Consider the following 27066-nt stretch of genomic DNA (forward strand, 5'->3'; position numbering starts at 1 on the left):
GCAGAGGTGTTTGAAATACCACCACGTTTCGCCATTATTATTTCGCTGTAAATTTTAAAACTTGAAAACATCACAGACACTTATATTTCTTCAAGTATATTAAACTTAATACACTTGAAAAAATTAACTTTAGAATTAAAATTTAAGGGTATTTTTAATTGCATCAAACTTGATGCAGTAAAAATACCATTTAATTTAATCCTTCCTCCTTTTCTAAGTCGGTCAAAAATACAGTAGACTAGAAGACTTTAACATTATTCCATAGTGCATTCTGTCATAATAAGACTATGTGACGTAGGCTGACGTAACTTATGTAGAAAATATTTTCCTCTAGCATAGTGACGTCATACTGTCATACCGTGCTCTCGGACAGGTGTCGCATCACGACTAATATTGCAATTTGTCATAAGTAGCTACATACTGAATTGGGACGAGCTACAAGTTTCAACTTAGGTGTATTATCTCCAACTAACTTTGAAGTAATTTAGCTGAAGTTATGCTGAAACCTGAAACTTGAAACTTGGCGTGCAGCGCATAGTACATAGATTAAAGATCATATTTATATTACAGCTTGTTATTGGTTTTAGTATGGAGCTTATTACAGCTAGTATAACTTTATATTCAGTAATAAAACTCGCTGCATTTTTTATATGAGTTTGAACGCTATTGAATAGATAAACTACCGCTAAATGTATCTCAGAAACCGAGAGTAAGCATAGCAACTGAGATAATGATATAACGATCATAACAAATGTACAATGACGTCACATTCTCGTCATATTTTTCATACCACATGAACTATCAAATTAGCACTTAAACAAAATAACTGCACTTTATCACAAATATTTTATACATAACAATAGATATACCGTCATGTAACGTCATGTATGCAAGAATAACACAATTATATGCGTTTGACGTGTCCCTTATATAATGTTTAAACGATAGTAAATACAACGTCATGTGTATTGTGATGACGATGGTCAAGTAATGACGGTGAATTGATTTCAATTGCGACCGTGTAATGACGTTTTGTTCAATGACATAATGAAAAGGATTTGTTGTTACGTCTGTAATGTATACATAATGTTGTGCATTTTATAACCGAAGATGTACGAAAATATGTAAGAAATACACCCGCGTTTGTTTACAATGTTAGTCCTATGTAATAGGGAGCGAGTCCATTGCCATTTACTGGGCAACCATAACGAACCTCCGAGTTACTATTGAGAATATTCTAATAATTCCAGTCGCACTTTGTCTGACCCGGGTATCAAATCCGAGTCCTCGTTGCCAGCTGTCGTATCCACTACCTCCTAGACCACAGACAGTCTATAACTCCTACGTCATTATTTGTCTTTTACGTTAAACGATGATTCAATCATAAAGGCTTTTACTACGATTTTATAGCTCTTAGTGGTGTTTTTACGAATATTTTATTGGCCCATCTGTTAAGCACGGGGTCTCTCTCAATAAGGCAGTAAGTTAAGCTTTAGCTGAGTGATAATTAATTAAACCATGAAAAGAAAGTGTTACAAGTTTAACCTATGTGTTTGTGTCTTTGTCATTGTAGCTCCTAAATGGATGAACTGATTTTAATTTAGTTTTAAGCCATTAGAAAGATGAATGAAATGGGTGCAGTGGGTCTAGTCGACCTATTCAAAACGTTTAGGTCTAGTAGTCCCGTGGGTCCTTTTTCATTCAGTCCAGTTGAACAAACTATTCAAATCGCTCGCAAAGTTATATAAATCTAAAAATTTAGTCTAAGTGCTTGTTCACGTTGGAACTCGCGGGCGCGGTGGCGGTCGCGAGCGCGGGGACGTGGCGATTTGTGTTCACGTTGGCCGCCAGGCGGGCGTTTGGCTCAAACTGGCTCAAACTGGTTGATCTTACTTGACATCGCGAGTGGATCGCGCCCGCCACCGCTAGTTCGACGTGAACACACACGAACATCTTCACTTGTTTGATATTGGCGCGAGCGCGCCACGCGGGCCGCGCGCGACGCCGCTAGCTCGCCCGCGACTTAGACCGCGCGAACGGTTTGTACGTGAACACTTCGGTACATCGCCATATGTTTGATATTTCGCGACCGCGCCCGCCACCGCGCCCGCGAGTCAACGTGAATGAGCACTAAGTAATTGTTTCATTCATAGTTTTGATTTAATTGTTGTTTTGACAGTTCATTTCTATTTTGTCATTTGGCAGTATCACAACTGGAGTTATGACACTTGAAACTAGCAATTTGACCATACTATTTCATAAACTCGAAGGTATTTGACGTCCAAATAATAGAAGTAAATGACAATAGGCGCAGATCGTGAGCTTGAATCTCGATTGAATGGAACTGATACTGTTAACACGTACCATAATGTACTTGGCTGTCAATATGAAATATTATATTGCGACATTCCGTTTAGCAAGTATTTCTGTGAGATATTTTTTAATCGTGAATATAGCTGTTTTTTTCCTCGTTCTCAATTCTGGATACAATGATACAGAGTAAATTCCTGCCTATATTTACTTTTTTATAAGTTCAAATAAAATAAGTTTATTTCTACCCCACTGCTGGGTAAGGGAATCTTTTCTGGAAGGGGGTTTTTTAGTCCACCACGCTTGCCAAAGCGAGTTGCTAGGTAATAGCTTACCGTTATTTCAAAAAGAGGCTCTATAAATGTGTTGAAGAAAATACAACAAATTTTCAGTCATCCAATACATTAAAAAGAAGGTTTTTCTCAAATTTCTGCATTCATTTACAATTTTTTACACCAGTGAAAGTTTTTTTCAATCAGATAAGCATGTCCAAAGTTTTAACAAGTAGAAACTTTCTTCATAATGACCCGTTAAGCACTACTTCACGTATTAATTCTATACTGTGTACACAAAAACTAGGTGTATAACGTATGTTTAATTAAAAATATACATAACAACTTATTAGTATAGCAATTTGCGTAAAAAGTTAGTAGTTTTATTTGAATTGAGTGTTGAATTATTTTTGTGGTGAGTGACCACCTTAACCACGTCACGGACTTCGTAACAGAATCAACTGTTTTTATTTTAATGGTTTAAGCAGAAGCTTAGATGGCTCTAAACATTATAATCTAAAAAACATTTCCTTTTGTCAATGTAAAGACGAAGACCCTAGAAGTAGCGAGACAATAACGCCACTTGCAAATGCCTTAAAACGTCTGCCTCACCCAGAAATTCTTATCTTACATCTTGCTATACATGCCTGTCCCTTATGAGGACTATGGTCTTTTTGAAGAACTTCACCGATGTGAATTAGCCTTAACATCATGATCCCACTTCCAACGATTATGATCAAAGTCAAATTTTGAGAAGATAGGTACTTTAAATCCAGAAAGCTACTAAATTGATTTAGATAAAACTTGGCAGAAACGTACTTTAAGACCTGGATTAACACAGCGTACATTTTACCCTGGAAGATGTTTTCACGCTGACGAAGAAGCCAGTATTGTATATTAAAATCCAATCCCACAATACACTAAGCTACCGATAAGCCATGATGAGTCATATACACAAAAACTATCGAGTCACAGTATCGTTTTTGCTGTACGGGTTAAACAGATATATTGAACTTTAATTGAACCTTGCTCGGACGAAATATGGACTTGGATGACTGTAGCAACAGTTTCAGAACGACTTGTAAGAGAAATTGAAGGGAAAAGGATAGTAATATAGAATTTGTGTGACGAAAACTTGGTCAGAAAAGTATTTGGTATATTACTCCTCTTGTGACGAGATTAAGACAGCACTTTATGTGATCTAGCGAATGGTTGTTTCGAATATTTTGTTGATTAATAATGTCTTTGTGATTTCTATTTGTGCAATGTTTGAAACTGGGAGCAATTTAGGAACTTATAAAATTATATTTACGATGCATGGTTTGTCTTAAAACATCTTAGCATTCGTTCTTGGGTACCTAAGTTTAATATGATCGAAATGAGTAGTATATTTGTGTAAAACGTTCTTCTTTTTTTCTTCAACAGTTTTGCCTTTATCATTATGATGTAACTTGTATGCACAACACGTTGCAATCTATAAGCTTTCTCCACTTCACCCAGTTTTGTACCACTTTATTTTTTCTTTTTCACACAATCTTTCATCGATGTTTTGAAGCAGTTTACTTGTTACCTTATTTTACAATCCGCTTAGTTTTAACGCTATTGTTTACGTAATATTGTTATATCTTTTGACAGAAAGGATTAACAATATTCAGCCCAGGTTTAAGTCAAAGCTTAATATCCTACATTGTTCTTTATTGATTCATAGTACTTGTTGCACTATTGTGAATATTTTTTTATTTGGCAAAAGCGCCGCTTTCTGTCTTAAAACTTTTGTAAACTTTATTGTTTAGCCATTAATCCATTGGTGTTTATCCTATTATATATTAAAGAGTGTACCTTGTTTAGTTTAAAACAAAGTACTGCTAACGACTTGCATTTAATTCCTTACTATGTTGTTTGTCATAAGACTTATCAAGTACAATTCTGCTAAGCCGTTAAACAACTGTAACTACTAACTACAGTATTACATTGCGCAGTTATGTTAAAAAGAATTTTGGCGCAGTTTTTATTAAGCGTAAACTTAGTTCTTATGTCGTCTAGACTATGTTATACAAGCTTCTACTAACAGTATGGCGTGCAGACGGACTGTTCATTAAACTTTTTTATTACTTTATTCCCTACAGTATATTCGTTTATTATATCCACGTATGAAATCGAAGCTGATAGCTTCTCATGAATCAAGATTGTATGCTAATTAGTTGGAAATTACAAATATTAAAATGCGATTGAGGAAAATGAGTACGAATTCATATTCTCGGTATTGTAATTCGAAGAAATGGTGGTCGAAAATAAGAATGACCGAGATGGACTCGGATCTTATCGAAGATGTCCTTCGAAAGGTCAGTTTTGTTTGTCTGGAGTCTACGTGTGAGTGGGGAAAGAAAGGAAAAAGACGAAATATGTCTTTTTTTTAACCAAAACATTGTTACGAAAACACAATATGATCACTATTGATTGTGTTAGCACATATACCTTAAAATAATGTAGCCTATATACAATTTATCGATTTTATTTCCAGACAGAAGACCTTAAAAGGACTATTATAACATACAGCTCTCACTAATATCATATTGTACAATACAGCGTTGATTTTCAACACAAATGTAATTCTGTACTAAAAGCGTGTCTTTTAATATTACCGAAATGTGACGCGCGCGACCTTTGCCCTTGTTTGAAGGGAGACGGTTTTTTCTAACCCGCTTGGGGTGTGAATGTCTGTGGAATAGGGGTGCATTGTCTCAGTGCTACGGTTTATGGCACTTCGGAAACGATCGGCCGTGATTCTAATCGATTTTTGTACCGGTTAGACGGTATTTAGATGCAGTTATGAGTTGCGAGTAATTAGAATTGCGCAATTTTATGTACAAGGGAGTAAATTTGCAATACATAAATAAATTGAGATAGTAGAGTTTTTAGTTAATAGTTAGCTGTTAGGGAAAGTTGGATTATAGTTTGAAACTTATTCGACTAGCGCACGTTTGATCAAAACAACGCCAGTCTAACATTACAAAAGGTGAATGCGTCCTATACTGTAGTTCAAATAACAATCGGAATTTTATCCAGAACCCACTTACTGCTGATACGTAGAAGGCATATCGCTTATCTCGAATTATGCCAGCCAGGTGGGAGATAATATTGGCGTCGGTGCTGTAATTGAACAGGTTCTCATCAATAATACACTGACTAGTCCACCTGGGAATTATAGGCGAAATGTAATAAATATGCCAAACCAAATACCGATCAATGAGAGAATCTACAAGAAATTCTCTCGTCTAGGTACCAGGGCGGCACGTAGCCGTAGAGGCCGTCCCAGGACGTTCGTCCGCCGCGGGTCGTCGACCCCCGAAACTGGCGCGTAGCGGTGCCCGGTCGTTACCCGCCCGGCGCCCGTCCTTATACGCTCTCGCGACCTATACACACCTGGTACTTTAGAAATGTTTCTGCGCAATTTCTATTGCGTTTCACTTATTTATTAACATCTAAATGCTTTTAATGATCAAAATGACTACTGTTTTAAAGCTCCATTAGTTGGTTAACACAGTAAATAAATGTGGCTTTTAGTGAGACATTGCGAATCTGATAGGTTATCTATCTGATAAACTGGGATGAAGATTACTTTAAACACTCGGTCAAATCTTACTTAGTTGCATAATACTTTTAAATCTATAATCTTAGATTGATTGTGCCCTTATATAATACTTATTTATTGTTTAACTCTTATCAAGTAGTTTTATAGCAAAAGCAAATGTTAGAAATACCGCATTAGCACGTCAAATTTCACTAACATTCAATATAAAAAGCTATTGACCTTCATGCGCAAAATTCAACTAACTACCAACGAACTGATACAGGCCGAATTGGCGGTTATTAACCCCATAACCTATTTGAACTAAACGTAAACCGTTCTATAATAAAGTTAGTACATCATAACATCATTTGAGTTCCTGTAAATATGACTAAATATGTGATTTGTCACCGCCATTTAATAAGGTAATAGATTAATGGTATCATAACTTAAATCATTGTGTAATAGTCATCATTATCGTTATAAATCATTACTATAACGCTTATCTGTCAATCTCATAATGAATAGTAGTAGTTTCGCTACTGATACAGGAAATTGAATAAGTCTACCGTTGTTGAACTATTACATTCAATTTTGTTAATGGGAATGCCGGGTTCGAAACTTTTTACGTTTGTTTATCAGTTGAAACGTGGTGCCAAATTAAATTGCCTGTTTACGAGTTAAAAATGTAGATTTTAGGTGTACTTATACGCCCGTATGGTGTATGTGTATATAGTATAATGTAGGCCCGTGTAGTATAATATGTAGGAACGTTAGAAATGAATAGTAAAGTAAAAGGTCATCCCAATAACTTTACATTTCTAGAAAGCGCAAACGATTAATTTATCCACATTTTAATTTCTCAGAGATCAAAAGATGAATGAACCTTACAATCTAGAATATGTCGGCGCGTTTCATACATTTCTGCCTATACCTTCGGGTATAACAGGTCTGATATTATGTAGTTTTGCATGTTAATAATCTAGAATCGTTTGCTTATAGACATATTAATATAACTCTATTATAATGTAACTAAAGAATGTTACTAGAGTAATCGTTAACTTTGAGTCGCCGTGTACGCGTGGCAACCAAAGGGGCGTGTTACCGGTCGTTCCCGGTCTCAATAGAACTCGTCACATGTTGCCATACATTCAGATAGACTTGCGAAAAAATAACGACCATAAGGAATTATTATTGTAAAACGTTATACCACGTTTTTGGTATAGGTTTAAATATAAAAAAAAATGTATGCATAATTACTTGATTCGTTCTTTAGCAAATTGACACTCCCTCGAATTGTTAGAATCTGCGTTGATTTACAGATTTTATTAAGCGGATATTGTCAAAATTTGCGACCGAATAGTAAAAAGTAAGTTAGGTTTAGTAAATGTTAAGTCTGTATCACATTCTTTTCCATCATTTATCAATCTAAAACTCAATTTAAATCTCAAGATTGTTTGTTAATCTTTGTAAACTTTCACATAATATATCCATATCGGGGGCGTAGATCATTGACACCGGTGTCAGCCCGCCCATATGTGAGATAACAGTCACCCCAAGCTTTCGATCTGTTTTGACTTGTTGCTCTGCTTCCTTATCTTGGCTTTGTAACATAAATATGCTTACACCTTATGTTGCCCTGGTACTCTTTGGAACCGTAAGTGCTTTTTTTTCTAGCCACTTTTAGACATTTTCTTTATAAAATATTGTTTAAGTCACTCTAAGGGACTCTATACTTCTAGTGTTTCTTCTACAGAAATATTTTTATATTCCGTTTAAAAGGATGTTGGTCTGTGTATCTTTTATCTGTTATCATCTTTGGTATCTCAAAAATCTCATTGAATAATCACATATCTTTCGAAAATGACATTTATAAATTGACCACAAACCTAAATAAAGTGGCGAAGAGCGAAACGGCGATAGCAGATCTTGATAAATAATAGCATACTTTAAAACCTCGTGAATATAAATAAGCATGTGTTATGCTAATCGCATGAAATGACAGGATGCACGCGAGGAAACGGTATTGAGGGGCGGAATTAGAATTTAAAAAACCACCGTACTCGGAATTCCGGATTTAGTTTTTGTGCTGATTCGATTTTGAATTCGAATGCTTCAAAGAAACCATCAACTTCATCACACAATCCACTTTTATTATAATTGAACAATCTAATAACCTTTCCTGTGCCGTAGGCATTCTATAACTCAATTCTTGATTTATAGCTCTCGTTTAAGATTAAATACTAGGTTATCTAGACGGCTGTTGCCATAATAAGTTTTAGAAAATGTTATATCAAAAACTGTGACAGGTGAAAGGCGGATTCAAAATCACACTTGATTTATTTTTACCATTCCGATACTAGTTTGCGTGAAATATTAAAACTAACATATTTGATTAGAAATAAATAGCGGCCGGACAAATTATACGAAATTAGCATAAAGCTTAATTAAAGGCCTGAAGTAATTCCGTAACGTAAAACACACCATGTGTGATATTCGTGCAAAAATCGCCTCCGTCCGATCATATTCACACATCCGCCCTGTTGCGTGTCTGGGTCGGGAATGCACGCAACGAGCGGTGACTGAGCCACCACCTGTGCGCAGGCGCATCCAATCTATCTTGACCTACCGTAATATTCTAGCACCAAATTGTCACAATTCATATTTCAAACAAAAACTAGGTGATTGGTAAATTTACATTTGTCATTGACAGCTGTTTGCGGGTAGTTGTATATTTGTTTTCCTGTTCTTAATTAAAGTTTTCCTCAATAGTTTTTGTTTTTTAGGTTACGCTCGAAGGACTTGTCGTGTCGATGGTTTGAAAGTTAATCTGTAGTTGTTTTCTTAAAAACTGACCTGTAATTTGTCAAAGTAGCGCCCGTTGGTAAGACGAATGGTGCTCCAAATACGCTTCATTAAACAAGATTGACTGTTTGTTGAAAATTGCGATGACTAATAGTCACAAATAGTCTAATAAAAATATATCTTCATAAATTGTTTTACACCTTACATTTAGGTGTTAATTAGGAGTAGCCGTAGATTTGTTTCGTAACAGTTCTCACCTATTTATATTTTGTTGCTACTGTGCCGGAATGTATCGCAGCTACTTAGCAACACGTGTGAAGTTGTCTGTCGTAGAAATCTACGCAACTGGCTCAAGTATTCAAATTGTAATTAGTTTTATGCCAAATGTCTGCTAAGTACTCGTGCAAAGAGAATTTGTAGTTGTTTAAATCATGTATGATCTAAAATATATTCCAATTCTGCGAAATATAGTGAAAGATGAACTACAAAAGGTTTCAAATCGTTCAAAAATCATAAGAGCAACACATGACAAAGCTCCGTTTCCATTGGACGCGCACACCCGCAGCCAGGTGGCGTATTTTTTATTCCTCACCAAGCAGATGTTCACCTTTTGGGGCCGTTTACCTCACTAGACTACTCAAATCGTTTCTGAACGTTTTAATTAAATATTTGAGCACCATTTCTGAGCCTAGGGTCAGAGTACCTTACGTCTAGTCTTAAGGTCGCACGGTCGTTAATATTGAAATGAACTTTGGATAACTTACGCTTACTGGGTTCAGTAAAAAGTCGAGGGTTTTTTGCAAGATGTAGACTGAATTTCAATCAGTATTTTTCCTGTTAGCTCGATACTAAATCTAGTAGCTGTTTTATTGAAGCATAAATAATAGACTTTAACAATACGAGTATGATTTGTAGTTACAGTTCCGATTATTAACTCGAGTTCTTGGAATATTTTTATCATAAGGTTAAAAAAAGTGCCCTGGGAAGTAATGCTAGTTAGATACGCCCCTTCTGACAGACTCACCGCAAGTAGGGAAGTGCTAGTGTTATGCAACGCTGCCTAACAGTTCATAGGAACACAGGTGTGAAGTTAGCACGAGTACCGTTACAAGAGCTTTATTGTATCACTCAACAAAATGAATAAAATTATCAACATCGTGTCCACTAACAGACGTTATATTTCAAATATATTCATTTCAAAATTAAATTGTTCGTAATATGCTAATTGATATTTTAGATATGATATTTCTATCGAAAACATGCTTAAAGCTATGTTTCGATTATTTATTGCCTCTACATGAATTTGTAATTGTAATATTGGCATTTAAGCTCTACAATGCAAATAATGCAATCAACCAAAGGTTTTGATTATTGTTATGTGCGGTAATTATGTTTTACTGATTAAGCTATTGAAATTGTATATCTGTCTGTACCTACCAGCTTTTATCTTGAATACTTAGGGCTTTGAATCATTAGGAGTTTATTCAATATTAGTATAGACAGGCTAATTTAGTTTTGCATTTAATATTAGTATAAGATTCTAAAACTTGTTTCATTTAGAACAAAGCAAAATGCTAAATATTTTTCTCTTGAAATCCTTAATTCAATTCACCTTATCACAAAACGTCGCATTTCGTATGTATTTAATATAATATCGCTGTCTCCATGTACTTTCCATTGTTCTTTCTATAACGTCATTGAGTTCGATAACCCTTGCTAATATACGCTAAATTTGCATTTTATCAACAGTATGACTCGTTTGTATTTGTTATACAAGCTTCTGAATGATTAGCGAATTCGTGGAATTTGGATTTTAGCAAAGCATTTGCCACTGTTGATCATAATCTTCAATAGTTGCTAGTTCAAAACTTTGGAGTTCGCAAGGTTATGTACTAGGTCCATTACAAAGCGGCATTGTGTTGATTTGGGACAAATGATTACAATTTAACAGAATAAGAAAGTTCCAAAATTTTTGATAACTTAATTTCTAAGTAAAACAAGGACATTTTACAACAATATATTATTGAAAGCGGTTTTAAGTAGAACATCTTTTATTGTTTATTTTAATGGTTTCGGTGAGATGCTACAAAGTATTTTATCTTTGGGCTTGTGGGGTCAAGGTCAATTGGTGTCAACGATGATACGAGTGTTATGTTCTTGCCGATCAAGATTACTGTTATTATATTTTCTTTAACTCGTTCTAAAGGACCTGTAAGAATAAATTAAATTGTACCTGCTATTATTTGTAGTGTATTGTTATTGCTATCTTTCATCTTTGGTCGTTTGTTCAAAAGGTGAGATTAGATCAGTTTGTGGTATACTATTGATCTGAAAATCAATACGATGAACATTTGTAGCTTGATATTCTTTTCACAAAATGCCAAGAGTGACTTTATTAGCCTCTGGGTGATGTAGACACTTAATTTTAATACCACTTAATGGTTGTTCAGACTATCATGTAGGCAAATTGAATCATAGCTTAGTCGAATGTACTGATACTGATGAAACATTTGCATATTATTTCCTTTTTAATTCGGCTTTATCTTAAAATATAATAAACTAATGCCAAGTAACTGATGTTGATTGAAAGGAATTCACAGAAATAATTGGAATCGACCCGGCTACCAATAAATATGTGTATCAAAAGACAGATTGATAGCTGTCTCGTCCTCGTTTGAGTGTCTCATTACCCTTTTCAAAGGAGAATTGCATGACTTATTTACTATAGAATAAATAGGTTATATTAGATTGTACTTCGACACACATTGCATCTTACATTCTCTCATTAAAGATAGGGAAAATTATATATTTCTTTCATAAGTTTTCTAGACTTCAGAATCATGTAAAGACTCCACGGTAAAACCGGTTAGCAGTACGTATATTTTTTGTATCAGCTGTTGTAATTTTCCTTCAATTTGGACACGGGATTAAACAAAAATGTCGGATCTATTATTCGTAGCTGTTGCACGTAGAACGGAATCATTGAACCGTTTTATTCGCCTCTAAACGATTGACGGTCCCTGAACTCGCCGAGTAGCGTTATGAACGGTGTCCGCGACAGCGAAATTTTTGTGTTTTTTATTTGAATTGTTTAGGTATAATTAACTTTCATTATACAAAGCTTTTGCATAACAGTACAAACCCTTGGCGAAGTATAACTTTAACGCTAGGTGCAACTAAATAGGTAAACTATGCAAAACATTATATTCTTGTTTTGAAAAGTCCGTTCTACACAAATTGTTCTTTTGCTTGCAAAGTATGTTTCAGACTTTGTTTGATAATTGGTCTCTGGATACAAAGTTCAGAACTATACCTAGTTAGTGAGTTCCAACCAAACGAACTGAATACACAGATCCCATGATCAATTTAAATGCGTCCGGCCATGTGATTGATTTTTGGTTTGCACTCGTGACTAAAGCATATGGTAATAAATAAGTCTACTTTGCCCTCGATCGCGTTAAGCAATAGTCTGGGTAGGGATGGACTAATGCATACACTGGCGCAACTTCGTGATTCGAAGAAATGTAATGTTGTCTCTTTGTCAACCAAAAGTTCAAGCATGTCTTGAAATATTGATCTTACTTCAGTAATATTAAGTTTGTTTTCCACTACAGTAACACAATTTGGCAGTCAATGAAAACTATATTTCTAAGTAAAATCCTAGACATGTCTGCTACCGATATCTTTTTATCAAATATACAATGTTCGATACTCTCGTTCAGCTCACTTTACATAAAATATTAATATTCCCGTAAATTTGCCACGCAAATTAATCGCTCCATAGAGCAAACGATTACGTGATTAATATTCCCGGCGACAATGAAGATTTTCAAGCTAAATTCTTTGAAAGTTATTACCGAACAATGACTTCATATTTTCAATATCTCCTGCCTTCCTTTCAAGTTCAACGAATTAAATAATATCGAAAAGTTCCATTACAGGTTCTGTGAAATGTATCCACAAGATGGCCCTTACAATATTTCGTTTTAGGTCACTGGGTACGGTAATTGCTTCCCGAGTGTGCAACTTGCGACAAACGCTTATTGATTTTTTTACTAATCAAATTGTATTCTATGGTTTTGTTTACATCTGAATAGTATATTGCAGTATGCATTTGTGTAATGTTAGTACACAAAGAGCTATTGTTATACTTTTACGTTTTTGGATATTTTATAAAACAAGGTATAATTTGTTAATGTCGCCGCTTTTTATGGTACTTTAAACATTCCCCAACAAACTAAATGAATATTTATCGTGTTGAGACACAGAAATCCCTTCTCACTTCTTCATAATAGCAAACTTATGATGTAACAACGTATGTTTCTACAGAGTTAGCAAACTCATATTCCAAGTTAAAGTCTACTCGTCTGGCATAATATGATGAGGTTGAAAGTTGACTAGCTGCCAGACCTATTGCCTGTCTTCTGGCACTAGACTGGCCCCTTTCCCTCGGTCGATGTTTATGACATGCGCGCGAAATAGCCATACTATCCACCATGTTTTATTTTCCAAGAATTTTTCATTTGTCTTTCGAATTCTAAGAGCATTGTTTCCTTTACTGTCGAAGCGAAGATTGGGAACCCACTAAAATGTTAATCAATACAACGGTACAATACTGGTCTCACATACGACATTCTAAATGAATGAATGATCTAATCGTAACTGAGATCTTGAGTACCGTATTTACTAAAGCATTGACTTGTCTGACTTTGTAAATCTCAATGCCTATAGAAAACATGTTTTTCTTCATAATGGGAAACCTTCTTGTTCATAATTTTCCTGTTTCTCGAACCCGACTAATTGTGTACTGTTTTACTGGCTGGTACTTTGAATCCCATAATTATCGACGTATAACATTTCTCTTTGTCCGCTACTACGAACTTGACCTCTGAATTTCTCGCTTACATCTAATAATAAATTTACTTTGAAAACAAATCAAACCGGCCGGTGTTGGTAAAGCATTGACACGCCCGTTTCACAAGTTCAACGCACTTTAAGGACGTCTGCGATAACGTGGGCTTTGTACATTTTTTCTTGTGAATTGTAAAGCTTCTATTTGTGGCCAGTGGAATTGATTTTAGGAAATCCTTTGAACGTGTCTATTTATTTTCTACTCTTTTTTGCCACTCGCAAACGTAATTGCTCTCGGTTTACCGATGTTGAACTGTTCGCAAAGTTCATTGATATATTGAACACATGTACGTTTTTCTGAATTTTATTCATTCATGTCTAATTCATTGTATTTTTGATAGCCTTATTGAAAAACAGGCGTGTTATCGGCATTGCGTATTTTTATTTCCTGTATGGCGTCTTGGTTAGCAATAATACAAAATATTGACTCAAACAATTATCGTGCGTTATTGTACTTTGCAGAGGTACTAATTGTCTGTGTATAATTTGTTTGTATGCACCGAAAGATTTGTTCAATTCGTTAACCTAGTTTTTTGAAATGACCTTTTAGAGGTTAACGTTATTTTTGATATGTTTGTCCTTTCGTTTATCCATATCATTATCCATTGTGATGACCAAGTGTTACGGTTTGGTATTCTGTATTCTATTTACGTTAGCTCATATTATACGCCTCCTTTACAACCTAACAATGGGCACCCAGTCACTCATTTGCTCATTTGAATAACACCAAATTTTTCACTGTCTACCATTAAGTGGGACGTCGTCTCTCGTTTGTTTTGTTTCTATTTTTGGCCATACGCGAGTAGGTGTATGATCCTACTGATTACTATGAAAACAGTTTATTTCAATCAAATCGACGTCTGCAAAATTTGTGCCGATTCGAAGATCAAAGCTTACAGGAGTGTTTAAGAATAAAAAATACTTGTCGGCAATCAAAATGAAAATTTTACTGTTTATGATTAATATCAGCATGAGTAACAAAGAAAGCGAATAATATGAGCAGTAGGGAGTATATTTTTGGAGTAATGCTGCTATTTACTCCAGTGTTTATCGGGAGCATCGACCGGTCTAGGTCGTTTCTGCATTCGGATCTGGAGAGTACAAGACTTCGACTTCAATATATTAATTTAATTTGATAGCTAAATTGATTTCGAAGTTACGATGTTAGTTTCTATCCGTCCGTTAGTTTTTTTCTATCAGAGTTTTGATTACTTTAGGATCTGCTCTATTTACCTCATCCTTATTGGTTATTGCTGTTGCTTTATTCCCATTTATAACTGCTATGAAGTATTAATTATTTACACCTTGCACAAGTTTACCAATATTGGTAAATGGTAATACTACAGCTACGTTCAAACTATTTATAAATTACTAGGAAGCTGTATGAGAGATTCTTCGTAAAGTATTAATACTTCGCTCCCATTGAAGTTATTTATAAATTGTATTACATCAATTAATTAGGGCGCATGCTCTTATTGCTTTATTGATTCAAAGTCTTTTAAAATATATTTTTAGTCTCTACTCTCATAGATGATTTGATTTTTTATTGAAATTACTTTTAGAAAATAAACATAATGTGTCTTATTTCGAGGAACACTGCAATACGAACACCGCGCGTATAGGCCATTGTATATTTCACTTTAATGTGTTATCAAGACTTCCAAATGAAATCATTTATGGGTCCAAGGTCAAATACAAACACATGATATCAAGGTTACAGTTAACGAATAAACTAACAAATGCAATACAGAAGCATCATAAAGACCAATACAATAAAACCACCAAATTAAAAATATCACCAGTCTTAAAAAGAGTAACAGAATAGCACAAGCATATTGAGAAACTGATCACTAGGACAGTAGCGTTGACCAACAAACCTTTGAATTGAGTCGACTAGACTGACGGCATTGTATAAATAGACACTGGCAGATGACAACAAGCTCGACTAGTATTACTGGTGCTTGTACCTAGTAATACATGAGATAATTACTTAATTTGCACTTGGTGGGCTGAAATTTTGTTTATGACGGTATTATAGAAGTACATTTTCATTATTAACATTTACATACTTAACATTAGACCTGATTTCCGAATGTGTAAATGCATCCACGATTTGCCTTTTACAGAATCAGTCTCATGTAATAGAGGGGGAGCCGATTGTCTTCTGCAATTAGAAAATATTTTGATATAATAAAGACCAATAGCAGTTCGTCCGACCCAGAAATCGAATCCGAAATGTGATTAGCAGTCGTATACGCAACCGCCTAGACCACAGAAGCAGTTTATAGATAGGTTGTTAAAAGAATAGAAGTTATCGCTAACTTTATGTTTAAAGACTGTCTGTTGTCATATAGATACAATCATGTTCAACTCTAATTAAAAAAACGTAACAACGTCTGTAAAAAAACCATTTGGTGGGTGCTATAAAAGCTTGTGCGCTTAAGTAGCTATTTACTTTAAAACATGTCGCCACTAGAAAATCCCTAAGGGTCAACGTTTCCATCAACTTATGATCAGGTGTTTCCTCACATAATGGCGGGGCTTTTGTTTGCGGTAGCCACTCGCTCGCACCGGACGTATTCAGTTACCGGGGACAGCTGCCTAGCGGCGGCTTGGACTTCTAATGTGTGACGAGTTATGTGGGAATCTGGAAGGGCTTTAAGTACGATAAAAAGTGTCCCTTTTAAAAAACTGCTCCCAAGTCTTGAGTCTGCAAGAGAAACTCTTGAATGCAGAACCTTTTGAATATTGAACGCTGGAAATGAGTTTAGACTCGCTGGAGCGAAGTTGACCAAAAAGGAAGAATTGCAGATCGTTTTTCGACTTTTACGGTGAAAGGATGACAGTATAGTTTTGTTCTTTTATCACCTAGTTGTTAAAAGTTTTCATATACTGAAATAGAACTCGTATTTTATACTGAGGTAGTAAAAAGTTAGATGTATATTTCTATATTCGTTTTAACAAGCCACGACATTTCCATTTTTATTTTTTAAATAAACAAGTGTGTGTTTCTGTCAACATAAAACAATTAGAACACGATAAGCAGATGCATCACTAACAAGAATTAACAGTATCTTAGAAACATCACATTTTTTGCTCACACCAATTATAATAACGTAGAACAGGTTAGAAACATAAGTGTACTAGCGTTGTATGTAGTTGAGTTTATCCAGCTCAATATAACTGGTCCGACGACATTCTAATATGGCAAATGCTCACTGAAATACAGCACTGTTATAACACTTTTATTTCTCTCTTTTTCATTAGACTTTAATCCGTTGCTAGCAGGAATTCCGAGTGAAAAAAAGAACATCTATTTCATCATGACTTTTCATAATTATAATTTACCAACACTATTTATTGCCTGATATCCACGTGTAACATCTAATCTGTCTACCTCTGTAATTATAATAATAAACTGTCGTTATTGCAAATGTATTTTCAGACCTGGCAATCTACCATTTACAAATGATTTGTTAAACTATTAGATATAATGAATTATTGTAGCAATTGTCGCGGTTTGTGGAAACAAGTTTGAGTTAATTAGTTTGCAAATTACGGGCTAATGAAACCGCCGCCGAATGAGAAATTTTATCGATTAAGGAAAATTGTTTGGTGTACGTTTTGTTTTTGTCTTGCTGCATTATCTCATTGTTCAGTTTAAATTTTTCCTTGTATAGTTATCATTTTATCACCACAATCAATGGTTTTGGTACATTTATTGTGGTAAATACTAAAATAAAATTCTTTTAGGTAATTATTCAATGTACACAGCTCGAGTATCATTTGTTTCACTCACGACAGTGCTCCCAAGCGTAAACAGGTCATCGTCATAAGCAATTTCGCGAACATCGCCACTTATTCCCATTTCTCCCACAGTCCTTTTAAATCTCGCCGCATTGTCCACTCTTCCGTCGTCTTGCCCAAAGATACTCTACCTAATCATTGTTTTGCATTGCACCTATTGTTATCCTTACCTGCCCACTTCCCATAACAACATTGTTAAAAACGGAAAGGAAACTGCTTCGAAGTGTTTACGCATATTTTTTTTTTACCAATAAGCACACGAACAATGGCGTTACGTTCTCGGTAAATCGGTGAAACAAAGTGATCTGCTTTTCAATTTGTGTCAGCTTCTTTTGTACTTACTGGTTCTTTAAGCGTTATGTCATCTGTTTTAAATAGATCTACAAAACTACTATATTTTCACACTTTTATGTGCAAATTATTATCACACCACTTGGCACAGGTTTGCTCCAAATATGACAGAAATTGGGTCATAATTCAACACTACCAGTTGTTGAAAATTAGTTGGCAACTGAAACAATTTTAACACTATCCAAATGTCAAATGAATTGGACGATTTAGTTTCTTTTCGAAGCATTAACGCTAATACAAACACCATATCTTAAACCGTATAACCATGATAATCGTTCTTTTGTTCTAACACGACCCACTTGTTACATGAGAGTGACCCATAAAACGCTATTGTTCATAATAATAACATTTTCTAGTAACATTAGAGTGGACCTTGTCGGTGACGTGATTGCGAGTATTTTTTCATGACGAAGGAAAATCAAGTGGTTGATATGTTTATACATTGTGCTGAACAAAAGGGTGTAGTTGATTCAGCATGAATTGTATTAATCTAAGAGAAACTTGTTATTTATAATAGTAGTAAAAAACTGTAACATTCTGTTATATATAAGAAAAATGCTCTAGATCTTTTTAAAAGATTCGTAATATTTATATTAATACGTAAAACGGGAAGGTCAGGAGAAAACGCCCTAGAAAGACATGCATAGATGTAAGGGTAGATATGTTTCATAAAGGTCGCATGCATGCAAAGTACCTGCAATGAGTAATAGCGAGATGTATGAATGTAGATCAAACAAAGCAAGCTGAGATTCCCTAGCGATCTCTATCCCTCAAGAAAAATATGTAACGTAACTTTATATTAATATGTTTTTTCTTTTGTTCCAGCATACGGCAAAGTGTTTCTAGTTAGGAAAAGATTTGGCGTCGACGAAGGTAAATTGTACGCCATGAAAGTGTTGAAAAAGGCATCAATAGTGCAGAAACTAAAGACTGCTGAGCACACTAGGACTGAAAGACAGGTAATACACTCACACCTCTTATAAATAACACGAATTTAAATGCCCCATAAAATTTTAACAACTCATGAATATTCTTCGTTTTCAAACCCAACTTCGCTGTTAAATAGTAATATTTCAAACATGTGAAGTGCTTCATAAAAGGAGAATGAATCAACCTAGAAGTTAACTGACCTAATTATGTTAACGGCAAAGGCTTTTGACACGTTAGATGATTACACTTTATCGATTTTACTCTTTCCTTTTATATTATGTGTGTTATTTATATTTAAATAACGGTTAAAGCAGTAAATTTTTGTTTGTAATAATAACCTACATTCAGGAATTCATTTGAAACTTTCTAAAGTGTTATCGGTGTTCTCCAAGGATGTCCTTTAGGTCCATTACACTGAAATCCGACCAAATGCTGAATTGAAATCACATCAATCTTCCGTATGTAAAGTCGAGTGAATTCAACAGGTCCTGGAGGCAGTAAGGGCGTGCCCGTTCCTGGTAACACTCCACTATGCCTTCCAGACTGACGCAAAATTACACCTTATACTCGGTGAGTAAGATTGAATTTTAGACGACCATTTTTTGTCGTATAAGCCACTAATATGTCTGGGACGGATAGACGCATGTGTGGAAGATGCATTTCTACAACTTTATTGACTATTCCGTTGACTTGAATTTACCCACGTGGCATAAAAATCTTTAATGGAAAGTCGTTTACTTATTATCAATAAGGACAAATTAGCTGAAAAGGATTTTATATTAAACATTTTCCTTAGTTGCAAATTAAATGGTTTGATAGGGATCAAATTGTTAAGTACACAGTTCATTAAAGTAATTTGAATCGGTTTTATAATGCGATGTTCGATGTAAACCGGAGTACTGGTTCATTAGAATAATTGATAGTCGACTGATTTAACAAATAGGTTCTACATTAAATAGGTCGTTAGTTATTTGATTATGATGATATAGGACTTGAAGTAAACAGCTTTATTAAAGACTATTCATTACTTTTCCTTTAAAAAAATGTATCCAATTTGCCGTTTTCTCAAGAGCTATATTCTATATCATCTTCTACTTTTAAACCCCTTTAACCGCCGGTTTCTTAGGTACATTTAGTAGTAGTTTATCTATTCAATAGCGTTTAAACTTATATAAAAAAAAAACCCTATTAAACAGGTTAACTACAGCTAAATGTACCTCAGAAACCGGGGGTAAGTGTGATTTAAGCAAAATATACAGAGTGTTCTTTTAAAATTCTAAATTATTTCTTTGTTCATAAGAACTTGTTATAGTAGTCCTAATACTAACGAATAAATTATCTAACCTCAAATATTATTCAAAAACATCCTGTGGTTTTCAATAACATAACTATAGTAACAACAGCAGATGAGTATGATTTAGTTTACGGTTTGTACCCATCAGTGCGACAGTAATTGGTAGAAAGACGTTCTAGCCTTGCAGTTTAATTTTCCCTTGAGGCGTTTGCATCGATTCCGGGGTCTCATTGAGGTCTCGAGGGATATGTCTGCGATAACCTGATACGGTCATAACAGCAGTATTAAGTAAGACTAGTCTTTAGAGCTAGAATTTAAGTTTTAACAGTCTTTGTCTGTCGAAATAAAGCCTGCCCAGTTCTATTTAACAGTTCTTGAATCTAAAAATCTAGCAGGCTGTTAAAATCAGAACCTAGTTGGGATTATTGGAAATTAGCAAGTTATCTGTCATTTCAATAACCAGATATACTTTGAGATATATTTTGTCATGATCTTTCAAGTATGATAACTATCAGCTCAAAAAACTTTAGGCTTAGCAGTTATTCCAGAGGTTGCTTTTCAACTAAACTTATATCAACGAAAGTATATTAGCAATCTAATCGAATTATACTAAAAATACATGATCTTTCAGTGATGATTGATCAACAGTATAATTACTTTTACTATCCCAGAGTCCAGTCAAGTGTAAACTCAATCAACCCTTGTCATTCAATTAAATTATTTCTATTATTAGTTATTTATTAGCAGGCCGGTTCAATTGCGATAGTCCCAGCTATTTATAATTGACACCAACACACATTATTTACTATGACTTATTAATTGAATTCATATCAGTATTACTGAATATATGAATAAAAGGATATAGCTAATGTAGAGGAAACAAACACTATAATTCTTTTAAATTTATTTGCTAGCTTTTCCTTTAATATTGATGTATATAATGTGGAAACAGGTAGAGAACCATTAACTTAAACAGTAATACTATTTATTTACGTACAAATGTAGAATTTCTTATTCTAAGACTTCTTATTAATAATGCAAAATTGTAACATTATTTGATTGTCCTATCGTTTAGAAAAGTAGTCAATTGTATAGTCGAAATATTTCTTAAAATTTCTCTCCCCAAATATTGACACGCCAAAACTCTACGATCCAAACTTTTATCATTGTCGGACTTTTATCCAGAAATTCACTTTTCAACTATCGAATCTATAATCCCATGAATGGGTTCCCCGGAAGGATATGTTCAGATATCATTTTGTCGGCTCACAAGTTGCCAACAAATAGCGTTTTCATGTGGCAACTTTGGCTTCCTATTCTGCGGTAAAAGGTATTTTTGTGAAACGTTCTCGTGATATTTATCAAATATTCTCTACTTTTCTTTACTTTGGCTATGTGATAGTGGATTTTGGTTTATTATTATTTATAGATTGAATAGTATTGTTATCAAATTGAGTCTTTCTTTAACTTAAACTATAAAACGCCTCTTATCTTACGTCTTTTTGCTAAGAACCATGCAAGCATTATTTATTTTAAACTATCTTACTTTCACACTACCCACACCAAAAAATAAAGCAACGAAAACCATTTGATGTAACCAAAAGCCTATAAAAGGAACTTAAAAAGATACCAGACGCATTAACAGTAGGCTCGAAATCGATAGAGCAATGTGACCCCAACGTGCTAGTCCTTTCGACCTCGGGGTGTCGCGGACCCTCAGTTCTTTCAACTGTTACACAAGCCAGGGTTAAAGACCCGGTTGACACGGCAACCTCGTTTGAACTTCATGAGGGTTGTTATGTAATTTTAGGTGTGTTTCGGTTAACGATCTTGGTAGTTGTTTGTTTGAAGATAATGTGTTTTTTATTGGGTAGTATGGAAAGTTAGGGATCTGGATTTTGGTATAAAATATTATTGAGCTATAGTTTAAGGAAGGTTAGACTGACAGTATCAAAATACAAAACATTCAAAACCTAAAATTACTAATTTTAATTAATTTGGCTTATTAATTTGTAAGCTTATAAATTGGCAATACAGAAAATTTCATATGCAAATATCTGAACTTTGAACACAGACATGTATGGAAAATTTTATTTTTCGGAAATCCAGCAAGCACTGTCATAAAATTAACTTCGCAACAAAAAATATTCGTACAATTCCGCTATCACGTTTCTGCATAAATCGTCAAAGAGGCAACATTTCATTTGTACCTCGCGCTCGCATTCATCATCCTTTGCAAACAATATTCCGATGCAACGGAACGCATCGTTTTTAATTGTAAATGGAACGCCATGGCTCGAAACCGTTATAAGACGCCATATTTGAAATTCTATTAGAATTTTATATTGCTGCCAGGATTAGTGGTGAGATTTTTCTCAAAATCTATTAAATTAAATCTATTTTTCAATGTTTATCCTCTACCCACTGCTTCTTTCATAGACTAGAGAATTTTTTTTTAACCCATTACTGTCCGATTGCAGGGCAAGGGTCTGCTCCCAAACTAAGGTTAGGCATTGAGTTATAAATTTAATTACTTGTCTTCCTTCTCAATTGATTGGCTCACCTTGTGTGAACACCCACATTACGTGAAACTAGTTGTAATCCCTTGTAGTACGGGTAGTAGGCGAGGTTATTGCCATTTATTTGACACGGTTACATCAAGGTAACTACTTAGAAATTCGACACAATTACTTGATCTTCCTGGAAATGGAAAAACAGGCCATTTTACTATCTCCTGTTGAACTACAACTCAGATGTATTTTATTATGTTCAGTTTTTTTTATTGTAGAGATAATATTTTTAACTTTATTGTTAATTTTGCGAGAGCGAAATGTACATAGCTAATACCACTGTCGATCTAGATCGATGCATCGATGTGTCGCTCTTGTGTTGTGATGTGTCGAGTTTTCTGCATATGCAATGTTTGCATAACTTAATCGTATTAAACTAAAAGAAAATAAACTAAAACTATCATACAAAGTATAACTAATTGTCTCGTTTCGGTGTACGAATCTAACTCGTACAATCGTGTCAAGGTGTATCGGGGCGACTTGCGCAATGACACACGCTCAATCAACTTTATACCTTATTCCCACCACGTTCAAGTCTTCATTCAATTGCATGTTGTTCGCGAAATCGTATCGATTAATTAACCAAGTGATTTCGAAGCCAGTGAGAGGCTTATTTTTGATGCGAATTGTATTATTTGAAGTAATGTTTTCTATGAAGAAAGTTGTACGTAAAATTTAATTAACTTGTGATGTAATTTTTTTAAGAAAGTTACGAAAAATAATACTACTTTCTTTCTTTTAAATAGCTAAATTCCCGCATTAAGAATTGCCCTTGTGTCGCGGGGACTTTAACAAACATACAAACAACGGACACAAAGTACAACCAGACCCGAAACAATTATTTGTAGATGGCACAAATAATTGTTCCGTGTGGGAATCGAACCCACGTCCGACGCAATTGTAACCACTGTACCATAGAGGCATTTGAAGTAATGATTTGAATGAAGAAAGTTGTACGTAAATTTTAATTAATGTATGATGTAATTTTTAAAGAAAGTTACAAAAATTTATGGTAATATGTATTTGGTACATAAAAATCGCATTTACTTTTGCGCGAGTTGTTTTCCTGTGAGTACTTTTTCCGCAACAATATTTACGAGTTACTTATGTTGTTGATATGTATCAATTAGCCTTCGTTTACTGATCAGATAATAAAACTGTCTAATTATTACGTCTATTGTTGTCTTAGTGGTAATCACATTTTAAATACATAAATACAGCATAGTATTTCGAGAAATTCATATCAAATTGCATGTATCGGAATGATTTCCTGGACTGATGCTGTAGGATGCATGAATCCATCCACGCATATTTCTTAATGTAATCAAAACTTTATAAAATTCCTCATTTGATCCCAAAATAATTTAGAATCCTGATAATCGCATGAGTGATGATGTTGATTATTATTTCCCAACCTCCCTTTTTACACTTTTTTAAATCCTACTACAGTCTATTAATAGCATAGTTCGTTTACATATTTACTAAATCGCGTTACTTAATACCGAAAAAACTAGTTTAGTACAAACTGACCCGATGCATTTTCATGCAGTCTTAAAAGGTCACGGGAAACGGCCTGCTTGTATGTTGCTTCACATCACACTGGCAGTTTTTTAACTGGCCCTGGCTATGTCCGCTTTGCGAATTTAGATCTGAAATATTTTGTTTTTACCATTTTTGTATAACTAACGCCGCGACTCCAGTTATCTACTTTAAAGCATTTGTCAAGATCGAAACCACAGACAAAAGTTAGTATTTCTATAGCCTATGTGTTGTTCCAGTATATAAGCTACAATGCTGCCAAGTTTCATCAAAATCCGTTCTGTAGTTTTTGCCTGAAAGAGCAGCAATTATACAATAATTATCACTAACTTTCGCATTTATGATATTAGTAGAATTATCAATCAGTTCGTTTACAATTACCCTATGTGCATGTCTTAAGTGCTGTAGAAACGATGTTTGGTATAATTGAAGTAGAAGCCTACGCTCCATGTTGCACGTAGCTCAACCGATACACGTGTTCATTCCAGTTACCGAAAGTAGTTCGGACGGACAGTGCATACCGTTTTTAGCATTTATTCAGTTAATAAGTAGCTGTTGATTTTGTTGGCAAATTATTCGAATTGTAGGTCAGTTTCATGGACACTTATATTCAAAATCTAAATCATCCACCCCCCGGTTTCTGAGTACATTTAACGGTAGTTTATCTATTCAATAGCGTTTTTTTTATATGAGTTTCTATTGCTAAACGTACCTCAGAAACCGGGGTCGATCACTTGAATCATTAAAACAGTAGTAGCATTTCCCCAGTTCTATTCGAATAGGTGAAAAGATATAGCAGTATAAATTCTTAGCATCGTTTTCTTACTTTCGACATGTCATTGTCATCATTAATTGACCTTTAATTGTACCAGAAAATACCCAATGTCAGATGATACAGCGTATTTTGTCTTTATAACAAAATTGACACGTTAATTGATGATTGACAGATTTGATTGAGATTGGAAGTCTTGGTACTTGACCTTATCTCGACATCTATTAATGCAATTGCCGAAAGTTTGAGAAAGTTGGGAAAGACACCTTTAAGATTGTTAAAGAAACATCGAAAAGTATTTTTCATTCAATCGTATTATTCTCATTAAAAAAAAACTACCTTTATAAAATTATTCATCGTCTTTCTATAGAAAGCTATCTCCAAGGATAATTTTATGATAAGGAACAGTTTAATATCATGTGTCTAGAATAAGCAAGAATTTGATCCACAAAGCAAATAAAAATTTATTAGACATACCTAATAGGGTCAATGTAACTTTTGATTTAAAAAATATACCACTTATTAAAACGGTATTGTTTAGTTTGTGTCCTCGCACAGGTCAATATGCCCTAAGACATTAACTTTAAAATTGATACATCAAAAGACTGCAAGGGCATTGTTCAAATTAAATTCAATTAACCGAAACCAATCAACAGTCGTGACACAAACATCCATCATCTGTTTGAGGACATTAAACCTCAAACCGCCAAAAAAGCTAAGGTCTTCATTGTTATATTCTATCATATCCCCTGGGCTTAGATAATATGCATAAAGTTCTGTGATTCCTAAGCTCATCATAGAAGTGGTTTTCCAGTTATTAAAATTAATGTGCCCTTGGTATGGTTAATATTGATGGTAGGTAGTTTGGTTGTAAGAGGTCTGATAGACAGTCGCTCCATGTAAAATACTGGTATTTAAGTCTACCCAGTGAGTCTGGTAGCCGACTCCCTACATAGTCGGAAGAAAGGCTAGGCTGATGAGTATCGTTGATATTGATGGCTAATGAACTAACTTCTCTGACTATGAAAACTAAGATTAAATGAAGTTGAGCAATAGTTTCTAGTTACGCAACATTAGAAATATAGATCTACGCATATAATTTGCATATGTTTGTACCTATCTAAGTTTTGTGTTTACAATACCATATTTCAGAAAGCCCACGACCACTTAAAAATGTCGCACATTTAAAAAAACTCTTATAAAAAGAAGTTGAATAAAACATTTATTTACGAGGTAAACAAAGAGTTAGCTATACCTATGTACAAGTTCGCCCTTCGCCGTAAGACTTCGGCTAAGGTCGGTACTTGTGGTGAATCACAAACAGTTCCTCCTCAGTGTTTGTTCACGTAACTACACGTAATTACACGGGGAAACGATGAACGTGACGTGTGTTCACGAATTACTGCAATTATTTGTTCTAGAAGAAATTATAACTATTTTTAGACTTAATGCAGTAACTACATATCGTAATTCAGCTTTCTGCAATTTACGCCGAGTTGTGAAATGTTCATAGTCTCTAAATGTCGATAAATCTCATTAAGACAAATTACATCAAATATCTAAATAACGAGTTTTCTAATCAACAATCGTAGGTCAACAGACAAATCCATCTTGTATCAAAGTGTAATGATTACAAAATTGCAAAGTCATAAGTCAAATTACCGCAAAATATTTCAACTAAGATGATACTCACCATCTTGACCACATAAGTGTGTCATTTCAAAGGATTTTTCACAAACTTGAACATGACATTGCTATTAATGTCATGGCCAACGAAAAATTGTCTTCGCACTAAAATTAGCAGTGTTTTGTAAACCGGCAATTTAGTTTCTAACAAGGCCGACATTTTACAAAATTCGACAAAAAATAATCTCTTTCAAAAATAACTAGTTTGTGCAAAAAAACGTGTTGGCAGTTATTTAACACTGCATTTTGCT

The 27066-nt window shown here is 34.5% G+C and overlaps 1 protein-coding gene across 1 annotated transcript in view; it reads left to right on the forward strand.

Moving 5' to 3' along the window:
* LOC142984224 (ribosomal protein S6 kinase alpha-5-like) overlaps nucleotides 1–27066 on the forward strand; it is a 109190-nt gene that overhangs the window by 22670 nt on the left and 59454 nt on the right. Inside the window, exons 3-4 of the mRNA XM_076131673.1 lie at nucleotides 18850–18983; nucleotides 19440–19524. Coding sequence (XP_075987788.1) covers nucleotides 18850–18983; nucleotides 19440–19524 — 219 coding nt within the window. The remainder of the gene's footprint in view (nucleotides 1–18849; nucleotides 18984–19439; nucleotides 19525–27066) is intronic.

This window comes from Anticarsia gemmatalis, chromosome 26, assembly GCF_050436995.1.
Source record: "Anticarsia gemmatalis isolate Benzon Research Colony breed Stoneville strain chromosome 26, ilAntGemm2 primary, whole genome shotgun sequence".
NCBI classification, from domain to species: Eukaryota; Metazoa; Arthropoda; class Insecta; order Lepidoptera; family Erebidae; genus Anticarsia; species Anticarsia gemmatalis.